The sequence below is a fragment of the Barbatula barbatula genome (assembly GCF_947034865.1).
Source record: "Barbatula barbatula genome assembly, chromosome: 7".
NCBI classification, from domain to species: domain Eukaryota; kingdom Metazoa; phylum Chordata; class Actinopteri; order Cypriniformes; family Nemacheilidae; genus Barbatula; species Barbatula barbatula.
The window spans coordinates 23,519,956-23,543,706 of record NC_136770.1 but is presented as its reverse complement, the minus strand read 5'-3'; the positions used below and the strand labels follow the sequence as shown (position 1 = coordinate 23,543,706).

General features: G+C 38.9%; 1 protein-coding gene across 1 annotated transcript; it reads right to left on the bottom strand.

Moving 5' to 3' along the window:
* Positions 1–25: 25 nt before the first annotated feature.
* igfn1.1 (immunoglobulin like and fibronectin type III domain containing 1, tandem duplicate 1) lies at positions 26–23,056 on the bottom strand. The gene is made up of 26 exons (XM_079461329.1): positions 22,989–23,056; positions 17,382–17,470; positions 15,498–15,524; positions 14,225–14,344; positions 13,086–13,225; positions 12,863–12,962; positions 12,711–12,752; positions 12,555–12,600; positions 11,730–11,913; positions 11,532–11,645; positions 11,281–11,449; positions 10,881–11,153; positions 9,774–10,778; positions 7,376–7,735; positions 5,769–5,893; positions 5,113–5,257; positions 4,739–5,032; positions 4,347–4,643; positions 4,076–4,255; positions 3,629–3,757; positions 3,231–3,539; positions 2,997–3,082; positions 2,734–2,926; positions 2,293–2,589; positions 1,133–1,459; positions 26–875 (listed from the first exon to the last, which is right to left on the bottom strand). The coding sequence occupies exons 2-26, from the start codon at positions 17,428–17,430 to the stop codon at positions 871–873; spliced, it is 5,016 nt and encodes a 1,671-aa protein (XP_079317455.1). The 5' UTR covers positions 17,431–17,470; positions 22,989–23,056; the 3' UTR covers positions 26–870.
* Positions 23,057–23,751: the final 695 nt, after the last annotated feature.

The window sequence follows — 23,751 nt, the reverse complement described above, 5'->3', positions numbered from 1 at the left end:
GAGCTTTTATAAATGTGAGTCATTTCATGAACGCAACCAAAATATTTATTTTAGCCATTTCATTTTCTGTATGGTATAGATGAGGATCTCAGGTAAAGGATAAATAATAAAATCCTTGCTTGTTGTCCTTTAATAAGCAGATTAATGGTGTTCATCAGACATGAGAAGATAAATAACTCGGCAATTACAGTGACAGTTTGTACATACAGTATGTGGATTATTTAAAGACCAATATCCACCATGATGTTTGAAGTATACTTTATTTTAACCAAACCATTTGTGTGATGATGCAAATCTGAATATTTGCAGAAGGCTCTTGTGTTTCCTTTACACTGTAGCATTTCAGGCCAAGAAAGAACCAGAAAAAAGAGGCGAAGAAATATCCAACAGTACAATTCTTTTCCCTATACTCTAGTGCATGCTGAGAAGAATAACCAAAGGACAAATAAATAAATAAATAAATACAATTTGACAGTAAAATCCTGAAATCGTAACAGGGTTCAAATGAAATTTTTGTCAAACTGAATTGAGAACATGCTGTTATCTATCAGCCACAGCACAAGCGCAGGACTATATTTCTTTTTCTGTAAAACATGACTGTCAGATTTTTGTGCTATGAACTGTATAATGACACACAAACTTTCACATGCAGTTCTTGTGTAAGTGATGAAATGCCCTGTAAGGCACTCTACGCCAAAATAATTTGCCAAATGCATTAAATCTAAATGTAAAAAGGCCATGGTGTAGGCCAATTCCCATGTGCCATAAAAATATACTAGTCTCCCAAAAAGGTATTTAACACTGTACTTCTACAAAGAGCCCAAAAACCAGTGAAAACAGCAGTCTTGACAACCTCATCATGTTGTGCTTTTATTCTGAAAAACAAAGAAAATCATAGTTGGATGACACAGGCATATTTTTAAATGTATATCTAGAGATTTTAACTAAATTAATAACTTGACTTATATTTTTAGTTCAGCTAAACTGTTAGCCGTGCATTGATGGGGCCTTTACAGTACTATGCAATTTTCGACTTGTTTTGGGCAAATTTGCAATAATGATCATACCCTGCTTAAAAGAAGCTAAGTCGTTTAGCAAGTGAGTGAGTAGAATACATGTTTTAAAGTCTTACCTCTGACGTTGAGTTTGGTAGAGCATTCGGCTCTTCCTAACGGGTTCTCAGCGGTGATTTTGTACTCTCCCATGTCTTTGGGTCCGACTCTGAGGATGAGCAGGGAACAAACTCCGCAGGTGTTAGTGATGAGGTAGTTGGTGTTGGTGTTGATACTGACGTTGTCGCGGTACCAGGTGATGTGGGGCGTAGGGTTGCTCCTCACGGCACAGGTCATGTAGCACTCGTAGCCTTGCGGGGCCGTGTGGATCTTCAGCGGGACCATGAACTTCGGAGGCCTTTCCAAATTGCATGTCTTAGACTCCGGGATGTTCAGCTTGAATTTTTCTGCAAGAGATGAACCAGATGGATTTGTAAGGCATTCTTCAGACGTTAGGGGAATGGAGATGTGGATGTATAACACACTACGTATGGGGTTGTAAGAACCCTGAGGTTAGCTGCATGTGCAAGCAGGGTGTTCTAGAGTAAACAGGAAAACATCTGTAAGAGCGAGACAGTGGTTTTCAACTTGTGCCTATGCAAGTTAAATGCAAAATTGGAAGGGAAATGGATGTTGACATTGTGGGTTTTGGCAAAATTTCATCAGATTTTAGTTTTAGTATTTAGTAATATGCGTAATACTACTATATTTTTTGACTACTATAAAGTTTGTTATAGTTTACTAAAATAAAAACAATTCAAACATTTCTGTTTACGGAAATCAAATCAAATATTGGCCTATAATGTCAGAAAATGTGGACTTCGGAATAAAGTGAAATAATTTTAAGCGGACTTGTATATATCAACTAGGGCTGTTCAATGATTTAACGCGATGATTCGCATCCAGAATAAAACTTTGTGTTTAAAATAATATACGTATGTCTATTACGTTTTGTATTATAAAAACATGTAAGAAATAAAGAATAATTTTTTACAGCATTTAAATTATATTATACAGTACATGGAAATATTTCCTAAATATATAAATGTCTAGTGTCTGTAAATACAAAACAAATATGCACAATGAACAGACATACATTATGTAAACATAAACCTTTACTTAGGATGCGATTGATTTTTGAAACAAAATTTACATTAAAAACGAAACATATAAAAATAAAAGCACATTCAAAATATTAATATAACTACAATAAGCTGCAAACAAAACTATAATGACAAACCTTTCTTGCATGTGATGAGCCACTTGGGTGACTCAGATGGAGCAGACAGGCCAATATCGTTTTTGGAGTAGACGCGGAACTGGTATTCTCTCCCTGGCATGATGTTACAGACGGTGAAACGGTTGTTGAAAATCTGGTCTGCTACTGTGTGCCAGGTCCTCTTGCTGGAGTCTCTCTTGGTCACCATGTAATGCAGGCGATCATCGCGCTTCTCGTCTGGTGACGATTCCCAGGAAACAGTCACAGTGCCCGGCACGTTCTCATCCAGCTCCACGGGCCCGGCTGGCTTCGGTTCATCTGCATCAAAACAAACCGGTACTTCATTACCAGAACTGGCAGTTGACAAAGTTATTACTTCTAAATTGTTCTACATAGCAAGTGTATATTGTTTGTTTGAACTATTGAGCGTCCACAGTCGAGACACTAATTCCCTCATTTTACCTGTGACTCTAATCTCAGTACTGAAGGTCTCCTGTCCCACGACGTTCTTGACTAAAATGGAATAGATTCCTGAATCGGCGCGTTCTGCAGATGGAATCAGGATCTGAGATCCTCCCTCAGCATTGCTGACAGTGACCCGTTTAGACACTGGACTTCCGTCTTTAAGCCAGGTGACATCGGGCCATGGAGATGCCTACAAAAATATAACAATACATCAGTGTAGAAACAAGACACATGGGCTTGGTTTTAGTATTGCTCTATACCTCGAAGCTCATGTTGAATCGTAGTGAATTTCCAGCTCTGACCACCATGAAGCTCTTTATCTTAGCGTCCGTGAATCTTGGTCTCACTAAAATAAACAATAAGCGCAGGGATTGAGAGGTGGATGTTACTTTAAGGTTAAGAATTAAGGTTACTTAACCCAGTTTACCCAGGGTAGAAAGGACTCTGAGTTTTCAATTTTAAGTGTAAAAAAACCCTCGTTGTCAACTACTCACCTGGAGGGGGCATTGCCAAGACGTAGTTGTTTAGCTCTTGTGGTTCACCTTCTCCACCTTCATTGGTGGCAACCACTCTTACCCAATACATGCCCATCGATTTCATTCCCTTCACAGTGTAGGAGGTCATGATGACAGCGTTCGTGTTGCATCGCTCCCAATCAGGGTTCTCAGCAGGCCTGATATCGACAAAGTACCCTTTGGCTTCGTCCTTCACACCTGCCTCCTCTTTTGGTGTAGTCCAAGATAAGGACAGGGTGGTGTTGGTGGAATCTGTCACTTTAAGATCAATGACCTTACCGGGAGGTTCTAATGAGGAAACAGAGAGCGTCTGCGTGAGGATTTCCAGAAAATATGGTCAAACCAAGTTTCTATATCTGAGAAATGCAGTAACTTACTTTTAGGATCTCTGGCAAATACAAATTCTGAGGGAACGCTTGGTTCTCCAGCTCCTGATATGTTGACGGCAGACACACGGAATTCATACTCCATTCCTTCAACTACATCTATGGCTGCGTATTTCTTTGCTGCGGATGGTAATTGAGAGAAAGTTTAAATTAAATGGTAGTTTGAAATAAAGCCGGGTGTGCGATGTACGATTTTAACATTCGTACTTTTGTAAAATGTTGTCCGGAATGCAATTAAATAGAAACCATGGACAAAACCGTGCACCCGATCTAAACTATAAAACTCTATAAAAAAAGCTTTCCTGTAGCCCAGTGGTAAGAGCATTGCGTTAACAACTCAAGGTTGTGCGATCAATCCCTTTGTGCGATCAAGTAGCTTTGGATAGAAGCGTCTGCCAAATGCATAAATGTAAATAAAACATGGGATACTTTACAAACCTTGGATAAGCTCCCCCTGAGGATTGACCTGACCCCACAGGTTGCTTCCCTTCTTGCGTTTCTCCAAGTTATAACCCAAAATATTAGTTCCTCCGGTGTTGGATGGAGCAGTCCACGTCAGGTTAATGCAATCCTTGAAGGCACTGACTATTTTGGGAGCAGACAGCGAGCCGGGATACGCTGTAAAGCAAGACATCATTTAGATTTTTAACTGGGACACATCTGGGGTGCAGCACAACGGTTGAGTGAGTAAATATTTTATGCAAATCACCTTTAGTGCCAGCCTGAACATCTTCTGTCTCCATCAGCTCACTGGTGCCCTCTTCAGTCTGGGCTCTGATGCGGTAGCAGTATCTCCTGCCGTGGTCGACGTCATTGTCTTTGTAGTGGGCTTCAGGTGGAATCTGGCCTATTTTCTTCCACGTGTTGCGCCCGATTTGATTGCGCTCAAGTATGTAATGTTTAATCAGACATCCGCCGTCATCTTTTGGAGGTCTCCATTTGACCTCGATGCAGTTGGAAGATGCCTCAATGATCTCCAGAGGTCCAAGTGGAGGGGTAGGCTTATCTAAAGTCATTTAATGACAAAAAGTATGACAATTGTTTACCAAAAAAACCTACAATTGCTATTTGGTTATTTGTGGATAATTGGTTTTTACTTACCGAGCACAACTAAATTAGAAATTGCTTCCACAGTGCCAAACTCATTTTTGATTTTGATCTTAATCTCCCCGGTGTCTTTACGCTGTAGTTTGTTAAGAAGCAGATGGCTCTGACCCTCCAAAATCTCAATCTTGCAGTTGTTGTCTTGAATAAGCTCCTCGCCGTCTTTGTACCACTGAATTTTGCATGGCTCACGGCCAACAAATGACATTTTGAAGGCCGCTTTATGATTATGTTTCACCACAATAGGCTTGGCGAATTCTTTACTATCATCAGCAGTTAATCTTGGTGGATCTAAACAAGAACAATTTGAAAATGAACAACCGTGACCTGCAGAACATTCATGCAAACTGAACTGGAATTGGAAAACACACCTTCAACCACAATTGAACATTCAGTTTTGCGCCCATCAGCCTCAAATTTGTATTTTCCGGAATATTCTTCTGTGACTTTGTGAATTTTCAGTTTATGACTGACATTGTCTTGGCTGATGGTCATGCCTTCAGTGGTGTCAGTAATCTGGAGAGAATTAGAAAAAAAATCCAGATTATGGATTACATAAAGATGGTCATGATAATACATTACATCACAAAATAATATAATATACAAACTATACAAATATATATATATAAATATTTAATTAAAAATAAAAGTTAAATTTAATTAAAATATTTAATAAATATTTAGCAAATTAAAAACATAAAATATTATTAATAAATAGATTTGATCATATCCATCTATACAACAAAATATTTTTGAAAGCTATGGTAGTAAAATGGATTTTCTTGTCATTGTATTAATAATATTAGTTGAATGTCTAAGACTTTTTTTCAGGTGTATGGAATTCATTTCTAAAGCCATTAAAGACAGCGTTTTTTCGAAAAATGTATGAAGCAAAAACCCAAGATAACATCTCTATATCATGTGTCTAGACCTTTTTTAAAGCTTTCTATTTGTATGAATCGTCGTGCACGCCTTTCTTCATCCTTGACTCATAAATACAGTCTATATGTGTGTATGTGGTTGGTACCTCAGTGCCATCTTTGTACCAGGTGCCCTTTGCCTCAGCACTGCTAAGTTTGCAGACCAGTTCAGCCGCTTCTCCTACAATAGCTTTACAGTCAACCAGGCCGGTGGCAAAATGCACACCGGGATCTGCACGTGATTCATACACAAGATTATCATTTAAAAACACACTTGAGGCCAAAACTGACAATGAAATTTGCAAATCAAATGGATTTTAGCATGTAAAGTGTTACACGGCGGGAATGCAAAGCTGAATTCCACAACGTCTCTATCGCCCTCTCTGTTTGAACCATATAATTGCAAGTTAAAAGTTTTTATGTAGGTGGCAGTCAAATGACTTCAATTTAACATTTAATGCAAAATTGTACATGACGGTTTCAATCATAATTATAAACTTACCGTTGCAAATCAGGATAATATTTATGTACTTGCTCAATTACTCTTTATTTTTAACCAAGAAGATATAAATTGCAATTTGTGAAACGTGAAGTGTCTTAGTACAGCCTTACAATCGTCTTCAGTGTTGACTTTGAATCAATCTTCTTAAAATCCATGTCAAGTTGTTTGGTTTAGGTAAGCGGACAATTAAACTAATCATGAGCTTTACCAATAGGGACATACCAATAGAAACCTGAGCGGTGTTTTACATTCTACTTGTCTAAGGACAGCCTAATATCATCCGAGTGCAAATTTTCTGATTGTCATTGAGCATCATTTGTTTTCTGGGTATCAACCAAACTGAACATGTTCTTGTGTTGAACTGTGCATGACATAAATGTTGAGTGAAATTTCTTCTTGTGGAAAACAGTTGGTCCTAATAATCCTGCTGTAAAGTCTTGGCCTGGAACATCTTCAGGTCTTTAGGTGTGAGATGCATGAAAATCTTCTCTTGGTCCTCACGTGTAAGACAAGATTTAAGGCGATCGCAATCAAGACTTTGTTGTTGAATGACTGGCTCTTAGTAACACAAGCCGAGCACAGTGAGGACAACACAAGCGTGTATACGCACAAACACCAGACGCACACAAACAAGGTGTAAGAAATATGTGTTATATTGCAGACAGGTTGAGTATGGTGTTGAATCTCGAAATTGCGCATTTTTTAACAGTTTGAAGCTCTTCAGACTTTCTGATATTAGAAAAATTAAGTGTGAATGATTTCATTATTTTATGAACAAGTTATCAAACACCAATTGTAAATATGTGACCTACTATTAACCAATTAACTTTGTCTGCACAAAGACACACATTATCTAAATAAGGCTGTCAGGTCATCCATTGCGCTAAATGTTTAAACTCGATGTGCCTGTGCAAACAGTTTGTGCGATAACACTGAACAATTTCTTTTGAAGAATGTGCAAAAATGGTCATCACTGTGATGCAGAACTAGGAGTCTAACTACAAGTTTGTTATTGAAAGTAATAAAAAGGAAAATGGTGTTTGATTAACTTTGTTTAAATAGTTTTTCATTATATAAATTAAACCCAGCGGTACATCACACAGTTATTCCAAAACCCTCAAATCGCTGGCAAAGTCATTTCTGTACCAAATGACTTTGATCACATTGCATTCATGCAACTGTCAAAATAACAAAAAATCAACCGCCTCTTACCAACAACCGTCTCTGGAACCTGTGAACCTTGCTTTGAGCGACCCTTCTTTCCAGCATCACCTGACTCTTTATCATCTTCAGTCCCTTTGTCGTCTTCTGCAGCTTCCCCGCCGCTGCCATCAGATGGACCCCCTGAGCCTGGAGGCTTTCCGGGACCTGGTGGATCCCCAGAACCCGAAGCGTTACCGGAACCCGACGGGGTCCCGGAACCTGAAGCGTTGTCAGAACCCGACGGGGTTCCCGAATCCGATGGGCTACCAGAACCTGATGGATCTCCAGAACCGGGTGACTTTGCGGAACCTGACTTCTTGCCGGACTCGGAAGGCTTGCCGGTTCCTTTATCTGATGGATTACTTCCACCTTCAATCACACCGTGAGTCGGTGAAGAGCATTTTTTATGAAAAGAATGAAGAGGGAACAAAGAATACAAGAAAAAAGAACTAACAAACAAATAGCACCAATCAAAAAGAAGATTGACAATATAACAAAATTCATCAGAACAACAGAAACAAACAACAGTGTCAGACATCTTCAATACAGTCACAGTAGACATATTACACACAAATTGTGCTCCTATTTTTTATATTTTGGTATGTGTGCAAGAATTTCTGTGAGAAATGATGATGGTTAATATTGCTATCAAGATGTCAATAGGGCTGTCACGATTATGAAATTTGGCTGACAATGAATGAATAAAACTCAAACACAAAAAAAGACAAATCTGATCAAACTCAAATGATGAAGAAATGTCATTGGAACGTAACAGTGAGTGCACGGAGGATGTAAAATGCTGCAGATCACTCTTGTTTTCGAGAGGATTTACAATAATTGCGGTTATCAGAAATAATTGCAATATATCAAATAATTGTAATGAGACATTTATTTAAAAATGGTGACAGCCCTAGATATCAATGTTATTTTATATTTTTATATTTTGAGCTTTGAAGTGGAGCTGTTGAGTGTCTGAATGTTGACACACTGAAAAACAATAACAAACCAACATCATACAGGACCATGATAAACACACAAACAAACAAACAAACAAACAGAGAAAATCAACAGACAAACAAAGTGTTTGAACACCAAACACAAGTAGCATGTTTACAGCAATATCCGTTTAGAAAATGTGTATTTTCTCTGATATTATGTAAACATTTTGGAAAAGAATTCCCTGAGCAATTTATTGAAATTTACAGTATAAAATTTTGCGATAGCATTTCTCTCCCTATGTTAAACACATTACTTCATTATAATCTATCGTTACAAATTATTATTATTATTAATAAAAAAATCTTCATCACCACTCTGATTATTAATAATCATGCCTAACACTCAGTGTTGGATTACATACAATATATTTAATATGTTGTTAATATCACTTAAAATCTTTAATTCGTAAAAAAAATATTAATGTAAAAACTCAAATGATTGCTATCCATGTTTAAAAAAACACGCTAATTTTGCTTTAGTGTCACTTTATAGTTTAAATTTTTCACTTCATGCCGTTTTAGTGCGTTTAACCCACACGCTTACCAATGACAGTGTCTGGTAACAGCGAGCCCTGTCTGACTCGAGTGATGACCTCAGCGTCCCCGTCCACGCTCGCATCAGAAACTGCGTTGGGTGTGTTTGAGTTTCCTATCATGATTTTTGATGTAGACTGTAAATTAATCAACATGATGTGCAACGCCTGTGATTGTTTGTATGTGTTTGTGTCCCATTTCTTCTTGTACCCCTGTTTTCTGGCTTATTATGATTATTGTAAGCTTACTGTAACACTGTATCAGCTTATTAGCGAAAGCTACAAAACCGCTGCTTTACAGATGATAGAATGTATTTAAAGGGATAAATATTATTTTAGATGCTGATTTTATAGGGAGCTGCACCACAATGCAGTACTTTATTTACCTTAGATGATATAATTTTTTGTTATTTGCAAGCAATAGAGCTGTTTAAAGAATCTCAGAAAGTCATTTCGAGCCATTCAGACTTTTGAATAGGTTTTCAGAAAATAGGTTTTCTTTTCATAAGTAACACAAGGTCTAGGGTCATTGTTATTTGAAGACATGCTTGTTTTGTTCTGCAATTTAATATACACACAGTCATCCTTCAAATGGGAATTCTGAAACAAATGTTTTCTTTGAAAATGTACGCTGCTTACAATTGGCTTTCAAGATGACATCACTAAACAGCTCTCTTACTCTAAAATAATTGTTGTAAAGAATGTTTCCTTGTTAAACTGTATTCTAGGAGAACCATAACCAGCGTGTTGTTTTTAAAATAAGAGATGGAAACAACCCTTTTAGTTTGAACCCTTTTTCTGAATCCATCATTCTAAACAGAGAAGGAACATGGGTGGCAAGAAAGTTTCAGGCCCCTTCGTGTAACGAATCCTTACCTATGACAGTCTCAGGCACGAGAGGTCCTGTTCTCTGGCGCTTTTTGTCTCCACCTTCACCTCCGTCACCTCCAGCTCCATCACCACCTTCCCCTCCTGAACCACCAGCTCCGGCACCTCCTGCCCCACCGGCACCAGCACCTGCAGCCCCACCGGCTCCTCCAGCGTCTCCTGCACCACCAGCTCCACCGGCAACTCCCTGCCCTCCAGCTCCACCGGCATCTCCAGCTCCACCGGCACCTCCAGCTCCACCGGCACCTCCAGCTCCACCGGCACCTCCAGCCCCACCAGCACCGACAGAACCTCCTGCTCCTGTAGCTCCTTTAGTCCCATCAGCTCTTCCAGGGCCACTGCCAAGGCCACCAACACTGCCAGGACCAACGACACCGCCAGGACCACCGACACCGCCAGGACCACCGACACCCCCAGGACCACCGACACCACCAGGACCACCGACACCACCAGGACCAACGACACCACCAGGACCACTGACACCCCCTGCGTTTCCAGCTTTAGCCACTGCAAGGCCTGCAGCCATCGCAGCAGCCGCCATTGCTCCGGCCGCAGCCGCCTCCTCCGCACTCAGGCCATTACTACGGGCCTTAAGCTCTGCTGCCTTTCTTGCTTCCTCCTCAGCTTGCGCATTGGCTTTAGCGGCCGCAGCCAGCGCCGCTTTATCAGCTGCAGCTTTAGCTTCTGCTGCAGACATTCCCTTGGCTTTAGCTGCTTTAAGGGCATCTTCTGCAGCTTTAGCAGCGGCTGCCGCAGACGCCCGGGCAGCCACATTAGCTGCCTCAGCTTCGGCCGCCGCTCTGGCTCTTTCTTCGGCTGCTGCCTCTTCACGTTCAGCCTGAGCTTTCTTAGCACCCTCCATCGCTTCTGCCATCTCCTTTTTGTGCCTCTCCGCCTGCTCGGCAGCAATCTTTTCCAAATCGGCTCCACCGCCACCTGCCTGAGTGGTCTTACGGGCTTTCTTCTTGCCCTTCAGTGCAGGATCTTTGTCAGCTGAAGTGGACAAGATTTTACAAACTGATTAGATTAAGGAAATTCAACTTTAATTATAGCACTTTAATTATGCTGTGAACTTTGCAATTTTCTTCTACATACCTTCTACAATAAGCCAAGCACTGCTGGACTTTATTCCAGCTATGGCAGCGTAGATTCCCGCGTCAAGAGGCATACAATCAATGATTTTTAAACCGTGGATAAGTTTATCCTCTGAAACAGTAATTTCATATTTCTCACTGTTGGTCAGCGGGGAGTTTTTTAGGGTCCAAACAATCTGATTCAGAGGCTGAGTCAGGACACACTCAAAGAGGGCGTCTTCTCTCTCTTGGGCCTTCACCTCTTGAATCTTCAGTGCAAAGTCCACAGGAGCAACTGCGGATTGAATAAGAAGAGACAGAACTGTGGTAAGTCTTCTGTATGACAATATGCAGTTTACTGACACATACTCATATCTAATGTAATATTAAAGCCTAAAATAGAGTCTGGCAATGAAACTTACTCTTGAAATCTGTTGAAAAGACATTGACGCCCTCAACATCCACTTGATATATTCCGGCATCTTCAGGATTGAGATTTGAAACAGTGAAGATGTATTTTTTGCCAACTTGCTTCAAACCGTGCTTCATGTCACTCTCAATGTCTTTGCTGAATGGAATCATTACACCATCCTAAACAAAGAATGTGAAGAGAAAATGAATCGGATCCTTTTTGTGACTGTCAAATCCCCGATGACTGTTTCACTGTTCTCACCTTGTAAAGGAAAATGCGACTGTTGGGGTCTTTAAGTTCCATTTCCAGTTCAAAGGTGGCAGCACCTTCGCTCTTCACCTCAATGGGTTTCAGATTACTCAGATGTTGGATGAACTAAACCAAGGAAACAAACAAAAAATGTATGTCCAGAGTGGCCAAAATGTGAAGCCATTTTCTTTTCCAGAGAAACCTTTTTACCTGTGCCTGCTCCTCCTCTCTCTCCTTCTTCATCTCCACCAGTTTCTTCAGCAGCCCACGGAAATCCTTGATGCCGTACTCGGAGCAAATTTGCTCGTAATCTTTCTTCTCGGCGCTCAGCAACAATTCCCATACTGCTTCGTCAATGTCACCTTCTTTCTTCTCTTCAACTTTTTTGCCAGCGCTTTAGTAACATTAAGTTGAAAAATATAAGCGTCAGGCCACAAGATAGCACCTAATTTCATTAGCATGACCGACATTTTAAGTTAATGCATATGAGCTTTGTCTTAGGCCAAGTGTATGTTGGTTGACATTCTCTGATGCATGAAAAAAAACTATGACTCATCTTGCTCTTGCATTTTACATTTACATTTATATTGTCATTTAGCAGACGCTTTTATCCAAAGCGACTTACAAAGAGTTCGGGGAGCAATAAGCGACATGTCATAAAAGAGCGATAGTACATTAGGTGCTAATATTGGTCCGATCGGATAACCTCTAGAATGTGAATGTCCGTCCCCCAATACCAAACAAGGTATTCAAGGTATTGTGTCCCTGACACAACTAAAGTCTTATTTTAAAGCTTAAAGATATTGCAAACTAACTGTAGGAGCCTTTTCAATAAATAATGGTTTCCTGTTTAAACAGATATGTCATCATATGAAAGAAATAAATTCTTAAAGGAATGTTATGAGGTCTGTAATATGAAAAGGGCTAATGAACTGGGGCGAAAATCTGACATACCGTATGAATCAAAGCTAAAGTGAAATTGCATAATTCATGACATGCCGTCAATGTCTTATTTAAGCAAAACACATGTCTCACCCTCTTCTGAGCTTTTTTCTAAACTCTGCAGGGTCACCGCTGGCAGCTTTAAAATGCAAATAACAAACAGAAGGAGATAAATTCTTGTTTCCCGTATTTCTTGTCAAAAGTATTCCCTTGAACCGCTGTGATAATCACGTATAACGGAGATCTTACCCACGTCAGCTTTTTTAAATTCTCTGTCCTTTTTGAATCCGACTAAAAAAATAAAAAAACATTATGGTTTGATATTATTTTGGAATAACCATTCACTCTATAACATCCAATTGAATGAAGTCATGTTTTGAGGTCATGTAAGAAGAAAGTACCTTCGATGATGTTGAGAACAACAGTACACACGGCCTTTCCGAATTCATTGGTAGCATAGCATTTATAAGTATCAGCCTCAGCACCGGTGACTTTGGGAATCTGCAAAAAGAAATAATCCGATTGGAAAAATCAAGCAACGAGTGAGGTGTTGTCATATCACAGCGGAATGCAAGTATCTTAATACTTCAACTTTGAACGAAGAGCGTGTTGAGAAGAAGATACCTCCAAAGTATATTCATCGGATGATGGGTCATATTTGCACTGAAACTTTTGCGGGTCTTTCATTTCTCCTTTGGCTCTATTCCAGGTTACAGTAGGTGTGGGAGCGCCGACCACTTTGGCTTTAAAAATAGCTAGCTTTCCTGTTTAATGACAACTCAAGTTATGACAGATTTATTCATATAACATGATTTATTTTCCACAATATGTGTGATAAGGATGATGAATATTTGTATTAATTCTACATATTTTTTGTGGGTTGAGGTTATTTCTATAATAACTTACATTTCACTTTGCACTTTTTATTTAAATACATGCGAGAAAGCGTTCAGGTATTCAAACATTTTTGGACACATTTGACCACATTCACGTTCCTCATATATCAATGATTTAATGCTTCAATAGTTGTTTTTGTAAAATTGAGCCTAGGAATTTATCTTAATCCACAAATAAATAAAACAATCAAGTTTAAAATAGTACTAAAAACTGAAATAAACTCCAATATTGTCTAAAAAGCATCGCAGGATTCATCTCACTTAATTGAATTAGAGAATGTCCAAACTATACAAACGGTAATAAATGTGGTTATTTAAAAAAAATTACAAAATACCTCCATTTTACATTCTCCCATTTGTTTTCATTCATTTTTTTAATTGTAGGATTATGTTTCTTAAATACAGACAATTATATTAATAAAGACAAGGTAGGTCCGTCCAAACTTTTGTTTGGACATATATGTACTTTTCTACTCATTAAAAAGTAGAAAGCATGCAAGGTCAAAAGATAATGATACGAAAAGAACATTTAGCATGAAAGGTCATAAAGTAAGAATACATTTCTAGACTCGCTCTGCGCCTTTCAAAGCAGCGTGACATGGGATATATGCTATTTGGTTTCGCTCCCTCGGTACATATATAACCGTGGTCACATGTTAAAGCTGGAAAACATGCAGTGAACACGGTAACTCAATCACCTGTTAATTCGCTCAATGTGTCCATGTTGGACATACAGCACAGGCGTGTTAATCCTGCGTATGTGTTCACGGCTTGTTAACGGCACACATGAGATTAACTTTCAGCTGTCGCACCTGATCGCACGTGCCTTCACTCACTTTGTATTGTATTCTGTTTTAATGTGCTTACCTTCTTGAATGGTTAAGGCGATGGGCTTACGGGTGAAGTCGGGAGTAGTTTTCCCCTCGGGAAGTTCCTCGATGTACTGTGTAATCATAACACCGGGAACCTTCGATCTCCTCTTGATGCCTGAGAAAATCCACATTCAGAGTTCAGTGTTGAAAAACATCAGGTGCACACGGACATAAAATATGCTGAACAAATCTTACTTTAAAATAGTTTTTACCTCGAAGCGTATAAAAGAAACGTGGTTTGATGCATAACGTGCAATACGTTTGAAGACACGAAGCAAGATTTGCTCAAAATGTTTGTCACATATTTTAGAGCCACGAAGCTAATGAACTAAAAACATGGTTTTGGTTGCAAAATGAACACAGCGATTGTTGCCATTTTGATGATTTTAAGACCCAATTATAGACACTATGCACGCAGGGTGATGACGTATGTCTGCTAAAATCTCAGCCGGTTAAGTCACTTCCGCTCTCATTGGGCTAAGGTAAGGATATGTTTACAAAAAAACCCTTTTAAACTTCAGTAAACCCATTTCATTAAAGCTCCGCATTGCTGATGTAGCTTGAAACGAATAGCCTGAAGCCTTTCCACTTTTTGGTTGTCGATATATGATGTAGTTTTTGGATAATTTGACTAGGTGCATCTTGATTGAAAACGTCATTGTTCCTATGGACGCAACGTGCGGCAGATCTAACTGAGCGGATTGAGACAAAACGCGGAAGCGATCATGCATCTCTATTGAGCTTTCAACATTTCAAACTTTCTCTTTTGACAAAATAGTCAAAATTACAGACACTTGGGAGCATTTTTTTATATCAAGTGTTTTATGCCTATTGCCAACACATTGAAACTTGGCTATTTAGAAATAAAAAATATAAACAATTTCTTTCTTAAAGCAGCAATCCATAACTTGCCTCTCCATCACCGTCTCGGAAACAAATCCGCAGGTTACTTGCTAAGGTTAAATGACATCAAACCGGCATTTCCAGAAAATCTGATCCGACAGCTTAATGTATAAATCATTATCATAAGCAAATCAAACAGATTTTTGTTTATATAAAAAAAGAGTTACAGATTGCAGCATTAAATATCTGGTTTGCGAAAATGCATAAGTTACATTGTTTTTACTTCATTTCATTGTGTTTGGAAATGACAACTATCTGAACATTTGCATGCACACGATGAAAGACACAATGGCGTGCATTATGGCACGTTTGACTTTCAATGTATGCGTGCAGATGTTCGGGCTGCTGTCATTCAGATCCCTTACCTCGTCTCGAGGGTAGAATTTCCAGTCCTGGTACAGACACAACATTACAGTTCAACAGCGACAAATGATCAGGGAAAACAAGGAGGGAGAACGTGAAATAAATCCTGGCAAAATGTTTCAGTACATATGGTAATGGACAAACATGGAATTACTCACAAACACAACCAGACACACGGGACAGGGAAAAGACAGGGCAGGTTAAAGCAATAAAACTGATTCAATCCATTAGGGAATTGAATGTGAGATAACAGTAGAAAACAAACAAACTGGGAAAACAACAAAAGTGCAAAACGTGTTTGCTTTGCAGATAAAAAGGATCACCCATGGTTGCTTAAAAAAGGAGGAGTACATAAAACGTTTCAAAAATCATTTAAAACAATAAGATCTTTAGATATTTGGCTCAGTGTGTCAGTGGGAAATATCAAATATATTTCAAAACATATATTTTGTTTGATTCCTTGTTTATACAAAATTCTCACCTTTTTTATCTTAATTGTTAAGGTAAAGGGAATAGTTTACCAAAATATTAACTTTTAATATAAACTTTTCTCATAATTTCCTCGTTTTATAATAATTTTCCTCATCCCATCCCAAATATACATTTCTGTTCTTTGTACATGTTTCCTCAGTTGACCACAGGCAAATAATTGTATATTAATATGTTAATGTTATCTAATATAGGACAATGCCCTGAAAAGCACATGCACGAACAAATCCTTTAATAATATTTGGAAATCTAGGGCTGCACAATGATTGGTTGCGACTAATCGTTTACAAAAAAGTTTTTGTTTACATAATATATGTATACGGTGTATAATAATTATGTATTTATAAATACATAATTATAAATATGAGTGTATTTATATATACATAATTAGTATACACAGTACACACACACAAACACATATATTACGTAAACAAAAACTTTTATTCTGCAAACGATTAGTCGCTACCAGTATTTGTGCAGCCGTGTTATATTCCTCAATGACACACCAAAATTAAATTATTTGAACCCCTCCTCAAAGAAAATAAAAAAAGTTTAAAAAAGTCAGAAAAACGAAAATAATCAAACATAACAAAATTTTCATGGGTGGTGGTAGAGTCTGAAAATAAAACATCAGAGCTTCAGCACGGTGGAAATAGTAGTGGGGCACACTGGCTTGAATCTGGCCCTCTAAATGCTATCCTGTACAATATGGAATAACGGAGATGGTTGATGGCTTGTCCCTTGCATCCTAAAAGATGGCAAATGCTTGCGTTTCTCTGCACTCTAAATGAAAGCCACCCAAGGCACGAATAAAGGCCCGGTTGCGTAAGCCATATTTACAGCATCCTCTTCAATTGCATCTTGTGCAGCGTGGCACGTTTCCAGCCCACAACCTACGACAATCTACAGCTGCCTGTTCATTCATGTGTTTAAATAAATTTGTACGGCTAGGTTAGATTCAACACTTGCTTTAATCTGGTCTTGCTCTCGCAGGCCCTCGGGGACAGATATATTATTCCCTCTGCCATAGAGAGGAGGTCATTAGATTTTTTCGGGAAAATCTGCCATCGCTTTTTAGTGCTGGGCTTACTGTGGTAGAGCTTCAATAAATGAGGCTCTGTTCTTTCGAGTGTGTCAAATAATCATAATGAATTCAATAAAAACTGATGAACTACATTACATCCCTTGAGACAAGTGACCGTTGGAAAAGTAAAATAAAGAATTACGTAAGAGAATAAGAAAAAACTTTTTTCTCCACTGAGCCTTTTCTACTTTTCCTTCACGTACGACGGGGCTGGGTTTGTTGTTCCAGTAATTCAGTAATGGAGCCTTTGGACAAGGTTTGGTGCCCGTGTCAGCCTGCTATACGGGAGAGAGGAGAATTATATTGTTCTTACCGCCCTGCCCGGCAGCAGTCGGATCCGAAACCTTCGCTTTTTTCCACATCTTGATGTAGACTAATGGCTCAAGACTTCAGAAAGCTGCTCTGGGTGGGAGAAAAACAAAACAAAGGGTCAGATTTATTTCATTCTTATTCAACATGTTTGCTCAATACAAGGTTACGTTAGAAAATCTGTTTGTATCAAAAAAGCTAAAACGTAAATTACTACCAGTCCTCTAATCTGATAATGGATGAAATATTTCCTTTCGGCCCATTCTGTTGAGTTTGAATTACTTCAAAACATTTATTGAGATTAAGCGGGCAGCGCTTCAAAACGGAGAAGAATGAACATTTGTAAATGTAAATAATGTAACCATTACAGTACGTTACCTGTCAGGGAAATTCATGTAAAAACTGAGAAAACCTGCACACCGATAAGAGCGAAGCAGAGAGACGGTTATCCCCTCCGTTGAGATGTGATGTAGTATGACAGTGCAGTGCATTATGGTCCATTAGACAGGCTTTGGGCCCAGTCAGCAAAACTGCCACAGCACTAGTCATTCATCCTTTAAAATCCATTCACATATACAGATTAGATCCAGTCAGTCTTCACTAGCACTTGTGGAGAACCAATATAGGAGTTTGACATATTTGGATTTAACCGTCCCCATCGGGGAGACATATTTCATTTGAGGGAGAGTGCTTTAAATATTTCATAGCGCCAAATGATTTTTAGCTGTGTTCCGAAACCTAGTGAGCCCTCTATGTAGGGAAATGCCTTCAAAGGCAACATCCTAACTAAAACATAACCTCACGAGTGACCGTTTTGGAATGCTATACATAGGCATCAACCCGGGAATAGCGCTTCTCACGTGAAGCACGATTGCTTTCGATTGATCTTATATGTAGAATCTATACTTCAAAAAGCATTCAAATACACAACGTACAAATATTGGCATCAGTTTATTCCCCGTGCTCATTTCAGTGCGTTCTGGGACGCATCTTTTCTTGAAGTATACGTGATACTGGCGGAAATTTGGTTGAAATATCGTAAAGAGAAAATGCGGGATAATAAACGTTTCGACATCTTTGTTCTGTGTCAGCCACCGAAGTGCTTCAAAAGGGAGGGGAGAGGGGTGGAGTGAGGCGTTGGTTACAATTCGTAACCTCACCACTAGATGCCGCTAAATTTCATACACTGGACCTTTAAAAAGCTCATTTCTGAGTGACAAGGTTAAGTGTTTTGAACCAAATACTATGAAATTGAATAACTGAAATTGTTATGAAAATACAAATTATTTCACAATACTGTTTATTGTTTGTAATTTAACAAACTGCCTTTTCTATGTTTTTTAACCCCTTATACTGTGCATTTTGTGAAGTTTTCTACACCTTCAGCCATCCCTTAAAACAATCACCATGTTTAAAACAGAGTTTTTTATTTCAAATCATCCAGTCTTCCAAAGTCTTTGATGATTCCCTTGTCATCAGTGGCGTTCTCCATCTCTGAACCTGAACGATGCAGGTTATTTTATTCACTGGATTTTTTCCAATGCCGTGCTGTGCAACATCAGTCAACTGGCCAAGAGGCGTATGGCAGAACGTTACGTTCACAATAGTGTCATGATTGACCTCTTACAGACACTGCACAGAACATAATGGGCTATAAATGCACATGTTACGGGCATCACAATTCTGAAGTCTGATGGATGTGTCATCCATCCGCGTACACACATCATTATGGATGATTTGACTTGTCATTTCTGTCAGATAATGTTTCCATTGCTTGCATAAATGACAGGGACACTATGACGGAATTATTGCCACTTTCAATAGGATTATGCAAATAATTTGCAGCTTTGGTTTTAACAAGTGAATAAAAATTGATGCCTTTTATAATTGGTCGGATACTGCTGCGTACAGACAAAAATGCAAATTTAATGCTAAATTAAAATGTATCTGCTATATTGTGTATAGTTAGGATATAAAAATAGACTGTGTTTTGCCACCAATTCATCTGCCACCTGGAAGAAGAAACAGATGCCAAGATGGATCCAGATGCCAACATCACAAGGACGAACAAAATACAACACACACCACAGTAAATACAGGTTCACTCACAGGCTGGCGTGTGGTTTTGTTTTATCAGAGTAAATTATTGGCTGTCAAAAGTATAACACCAGCGAAATTTGAGAGACATTTAGAAGAAAAAATGGCCAATTTTCCCACTGAGCCCATGTCAAGTTAATAATTTCGGCAATTGGAACAGCTTTAGAAGTGCGTATTTAAGGATATAAGTAAAAAATAAGAAAATATGAATATATTTTTGGGCTTGTGCAGTTCAAAATTACACAAACAAATGCTGGGTTGTTTTTAACCCATGGTTGGGTAAAATATGAAAAAACCTAAAGGAACAGTTCACCCAAAGATTCTCACCTCAAGTTTTTCCAAATTTGTATAAATGTCTTTGTTCTGCTTAACACACAACACGCTAACAGTCCCTGCCCACCATTGACTACCATAGTATATATAATTATATAAAACTTTACAAATTTCTTGGTTCTGTTGAACAAGAAATACGATATTTTGAAGAATGTAGGAAAGCAAACAGTTCTGGGACACTTTTGACTACGATTGTCAATGGTAGTCAATAGTGGCCAAGACGGGTTTGGTTACAAGCAGCCTTCCAAATATCTTTGTGTTCATCAGAACAAAGAAATGTATAGATTTCGAGTAAATTATTTTTTACTTTTGGGTGAACTGTCTCTTTAACCGCTCATTTAAATGAACCTAGAACAACCCAGCATATGTTAATTTAATGCAAAGGTTGAGATTTGACAGCATTTTACACTTCTACGGGCTTAAAACAACATTTGAATTTAAAGAGGTTTCTGGCTACTTTTGTGTGATAAACAATTTTGTTGCTGTGTTGGATTCCCACCTGATGTCCTCTGAAATAACTTTCTTCAGGGTTCAACTTGAGGTGCTATAAGAAAACCCACTCAATATGTTTTTGTGTCATTACAGAACACATAACACAGACACATTCAGAATCTACATTTCAAAACGACTCTTTATGTTGCATCTTGGGTGTCACACGTTTAAATGTGTCCCTAGCAGGCCTGGCCACGTCTTGGCTGCTTTTCATTTCTGAAAATGAGCCGCGTAAGCCTGCTGAGCTAAACATCCCGACACTTAGACCTGCCAAGCTGCGGGTCTTCTCCAGTTTACATGCAACCTGAGCCTGAGACATCACAATGTCACATGCTTCTGTGGAGGAAAAAATAAGCATTTCTTGACTTCATCCCATTGCTATGTTAAGCGTTCTACACTTAAAGGCACAGTTCACCCAAAAACACAATTGACATCATTCTCTTTAAAACAATACTTGCAACAAAGACATTCTGCTTTTAATATTATACAAATCATCAAATCCACTTAGCTAAACTTGTCGTTTTCCCATCCTGTGTCTCTGATAGAGAAGCGGTGCATTAAAGGAAACGTTTTGATGGTGGCGAGAAAGCACAGCCATGCTTCAAAACATAATTATGTGCCAGAGGCCGGCCGGGTCGTATAATAACAGTGCATGAGTAAACTACCACTTCACATGACTATATGAAAAGCAGTCTAATGACACGCTCAAGTTTAAAACCATACCGTTAACCTTTTTCTTCCATGTGCAATATTGCTCTTTTGACATGTTTAGTTGGACACAGTCATTTGTCAAATTATAGGCTTTCGTGCCTTGGCAAAGCCCTCGGCTGTGCTGGGTATTTACATTTCCTATAACTGGTAAAGTTCAGCGAGCGAGCCACTTAGTGGGTAACAGCATACTTATCATTACCGTGCGATACATTAGCAAGGTGACATTTACGTTAACGGCGATTCCAAGGTCTGCTCAAGGCTACACCGAGGGCCCTTTTCATCTCCATCCATGGAAATATCTTTAATTAAGTTACCTCTCTATGTTAGCAAAAATGAACTAGTTTTAGAGGCACTACGCGAGGCAAATGCTTTAAAAGGAAAAATGTAATAAACGCGCGTCTCATTTCCGAGCAGTGATTATTTTAGAAAATAACCTTATCACGCTAAGGTGCTCACACACCAATATTGACGACAACGGTCGGCCCTACTTTTCTCTTAAGAAAATCTGGCAACAAGCCCCAGAGGTCCCGCACTGCAGCAGTGTGTTTTAGGTGAGGAAATATCCACCATATAAATCAGCCGGCTTGTCAGTATTTTATTTACAGAATAAGAGATGTGATTCCAGAGGGTGTTTAAGTGAGAGAAAATCACCCTCGGTAATAGGCAAAGCCAATTTTGTTCAGTCCATCAGCCCATTTCTCTGATTGGTGATAAACTCTTCTCTCCTTCTGTCTTGTCAACATCAGCCAGTTAAAACGGCCCCCCTCGGATACACTCGCCAGGATCTCACACGTCCCGGTGCAATTCTTAACATTTACAGTGAGCGACATAAAAGCAGAAAGTAGCATCCAGAGGGCGGCCTTAAAGTTGAATTTATGTAAAGTTGTGACGTCGAGAATGACTGAGGTGCCAATTTAGTTTATTTTCTTTTTCTAACGGCTTACATTTCAGGGACATCTTAAAACATTTCGATTCGCAGGATCTTTTGACATCAGCTGTACTTGCCTGCTTCCTCCGTGTCTTACGTATTCCACTGCAGTAACGTTTCGGTGCTCAGGGTTTTTTTTCAATTACAACGGGAGCAAGTCATGCAAAAAATTAATCACCGAAGATCTATTTCATTATCTGACAGAAAACTCATGTATAACATCACACACCGATTACATACGCATTGTTATACAAGCACAACGTGACAAACACAGATCAAAAATCCATCACGGCTTCATTTGATCCCATACCCCATCTATAGTTAGAACATCTGTGCAACCGTTCTGATCATACTACACGCCACCTGACCACCGGCTCTCATCTCACAGATTCCAAACCCTGAAACACAAACTGACGGCTCGAGACGAGACCAACTCCAATCATTTTTTTTTTCGTGAGGCCACCAGGCTATCCGAGATCTACTGTAACAAAATACACTTGACATCGTTGAATTTCAATCTTGTCTATAAACTTGGTCTATAAAGTGGAAGACAGTTTGTAATGCAGCAGCAGATCACTTTGAAGTTTAGTGTTAGGAGTCAAGGTAACATCTGAGGTTATCAGCATTGCATTGTAAAGCTTCGCAGGCGCTATATTAAGTCGAACTACAGACTAAGGTCAGCGTACCAAGGGTTGGCTTTTCTTGACAACATTCTCAGTAAGTACACTGAAAAACAACATACAAGTGTAGACACACAAAGCACTGGGTCGTGAGAAGGTAGGCTCCTAGAACTTTGGGTACTTCATGCACTTTTCAGATTTCTGTATGCACACCGGTGTAGAAATGTCCCAAATGACTGCATGTTTTTTGTTTATTTATATATCGTGTATGCTTAGGTAATAATGTATTTTTTCAACAGAGCGTGGGTTGTTCTGCCTGCAATTTGCAACGCCGAACTAGTGAAATGACATATTGCGCTCTATATGTCTATATGGGCGAAATGGCAAACAAAACAACCCCAAGTACAAAAAAGGCAGCAAAAATCCCTACCTGCACACAGATCTGTGTTCCTCTGCTTCTCTTAGGTTGTGCTCTGGCCTCTTCTGATATTTGAGTGCTGCCTCCAAGTTGTCCAGGGTAATAAATCCTTTGAGCTGCGTGTGTGTGCGCGCGCATGTCAGAGACTCTAAAGCTATTCCCTATGCACTCAACCTTGGCTTCCACCAAAATAAGGTTCGCTTTTTCGAAGGGAGGGTCCGTGAGAAGTTTTAACACCTGTCTGCCATTGGCACCTCATAACGTACAATGACATTAGAAATGATCTAGTTCAACCCAACACGAACAGACAAGAGTACACGGAGATTTACAATGTGGTTATGTAAACTGTGAACACTTCCTCTAGAAATGAAAATACACAAACTTCTCGGCGGTTTCACCTAGACTGCAATATTATTAAATGGAAAGACAAAAGCAAATTCTATGACAAATGTATCTGTATTATCTTACAGTTGTTTTAAAACTAAATGTTTCATTTACCAGCGCTTAAATGTCATTATCTGTATGTCTTTTTTCTTACAGCATTTAAAGAAGCATCTGAGATGAGGTGTTTCAGCATCGTTCTCTGTAGCGTCATTGAGAAATGAAGATTTCCTCTGGGATCAGTTTAACTAGGACTTTCAAGCGATTAATTGCGATTATTTTCATAATATATGTGTTTGTGTACTGTGCATATTAGTATTGTATGTGTATGTGTTTATAAATACAAAATTTATATACACATTATGTAAAAACAAACTTTTATTTGTTATGCGAT

What these genes read in the sequence shown, in the direction of transcription:
- igfn1.1 (XM_079461329.1), bottom strand. Translation starts at nt 17,430, where the DNA reads ATGTGGAAAAAAGCGAAGGTTTCGGATCCGACTGCTGCCGGGCAGGGC. An exon ending in AGAAAAAAGCTCAGAAGAGG is followed by an intron (nt 11,914 to 12,554) that starts GTGAGACATGTG and finishes ATGTTACTAAAG; the next exon opens with CGCTGGCAAAAAAGTTGAAG. An exon ending in TACTGAGATTAGAGTCACAG is followed by an intron (nt 2,590 to 2,733) that starts GTAAAATGAGGG and finishes GTTTTGATGCAG; the next exon opens with ATGAACCGAAGCCAGCCGGG.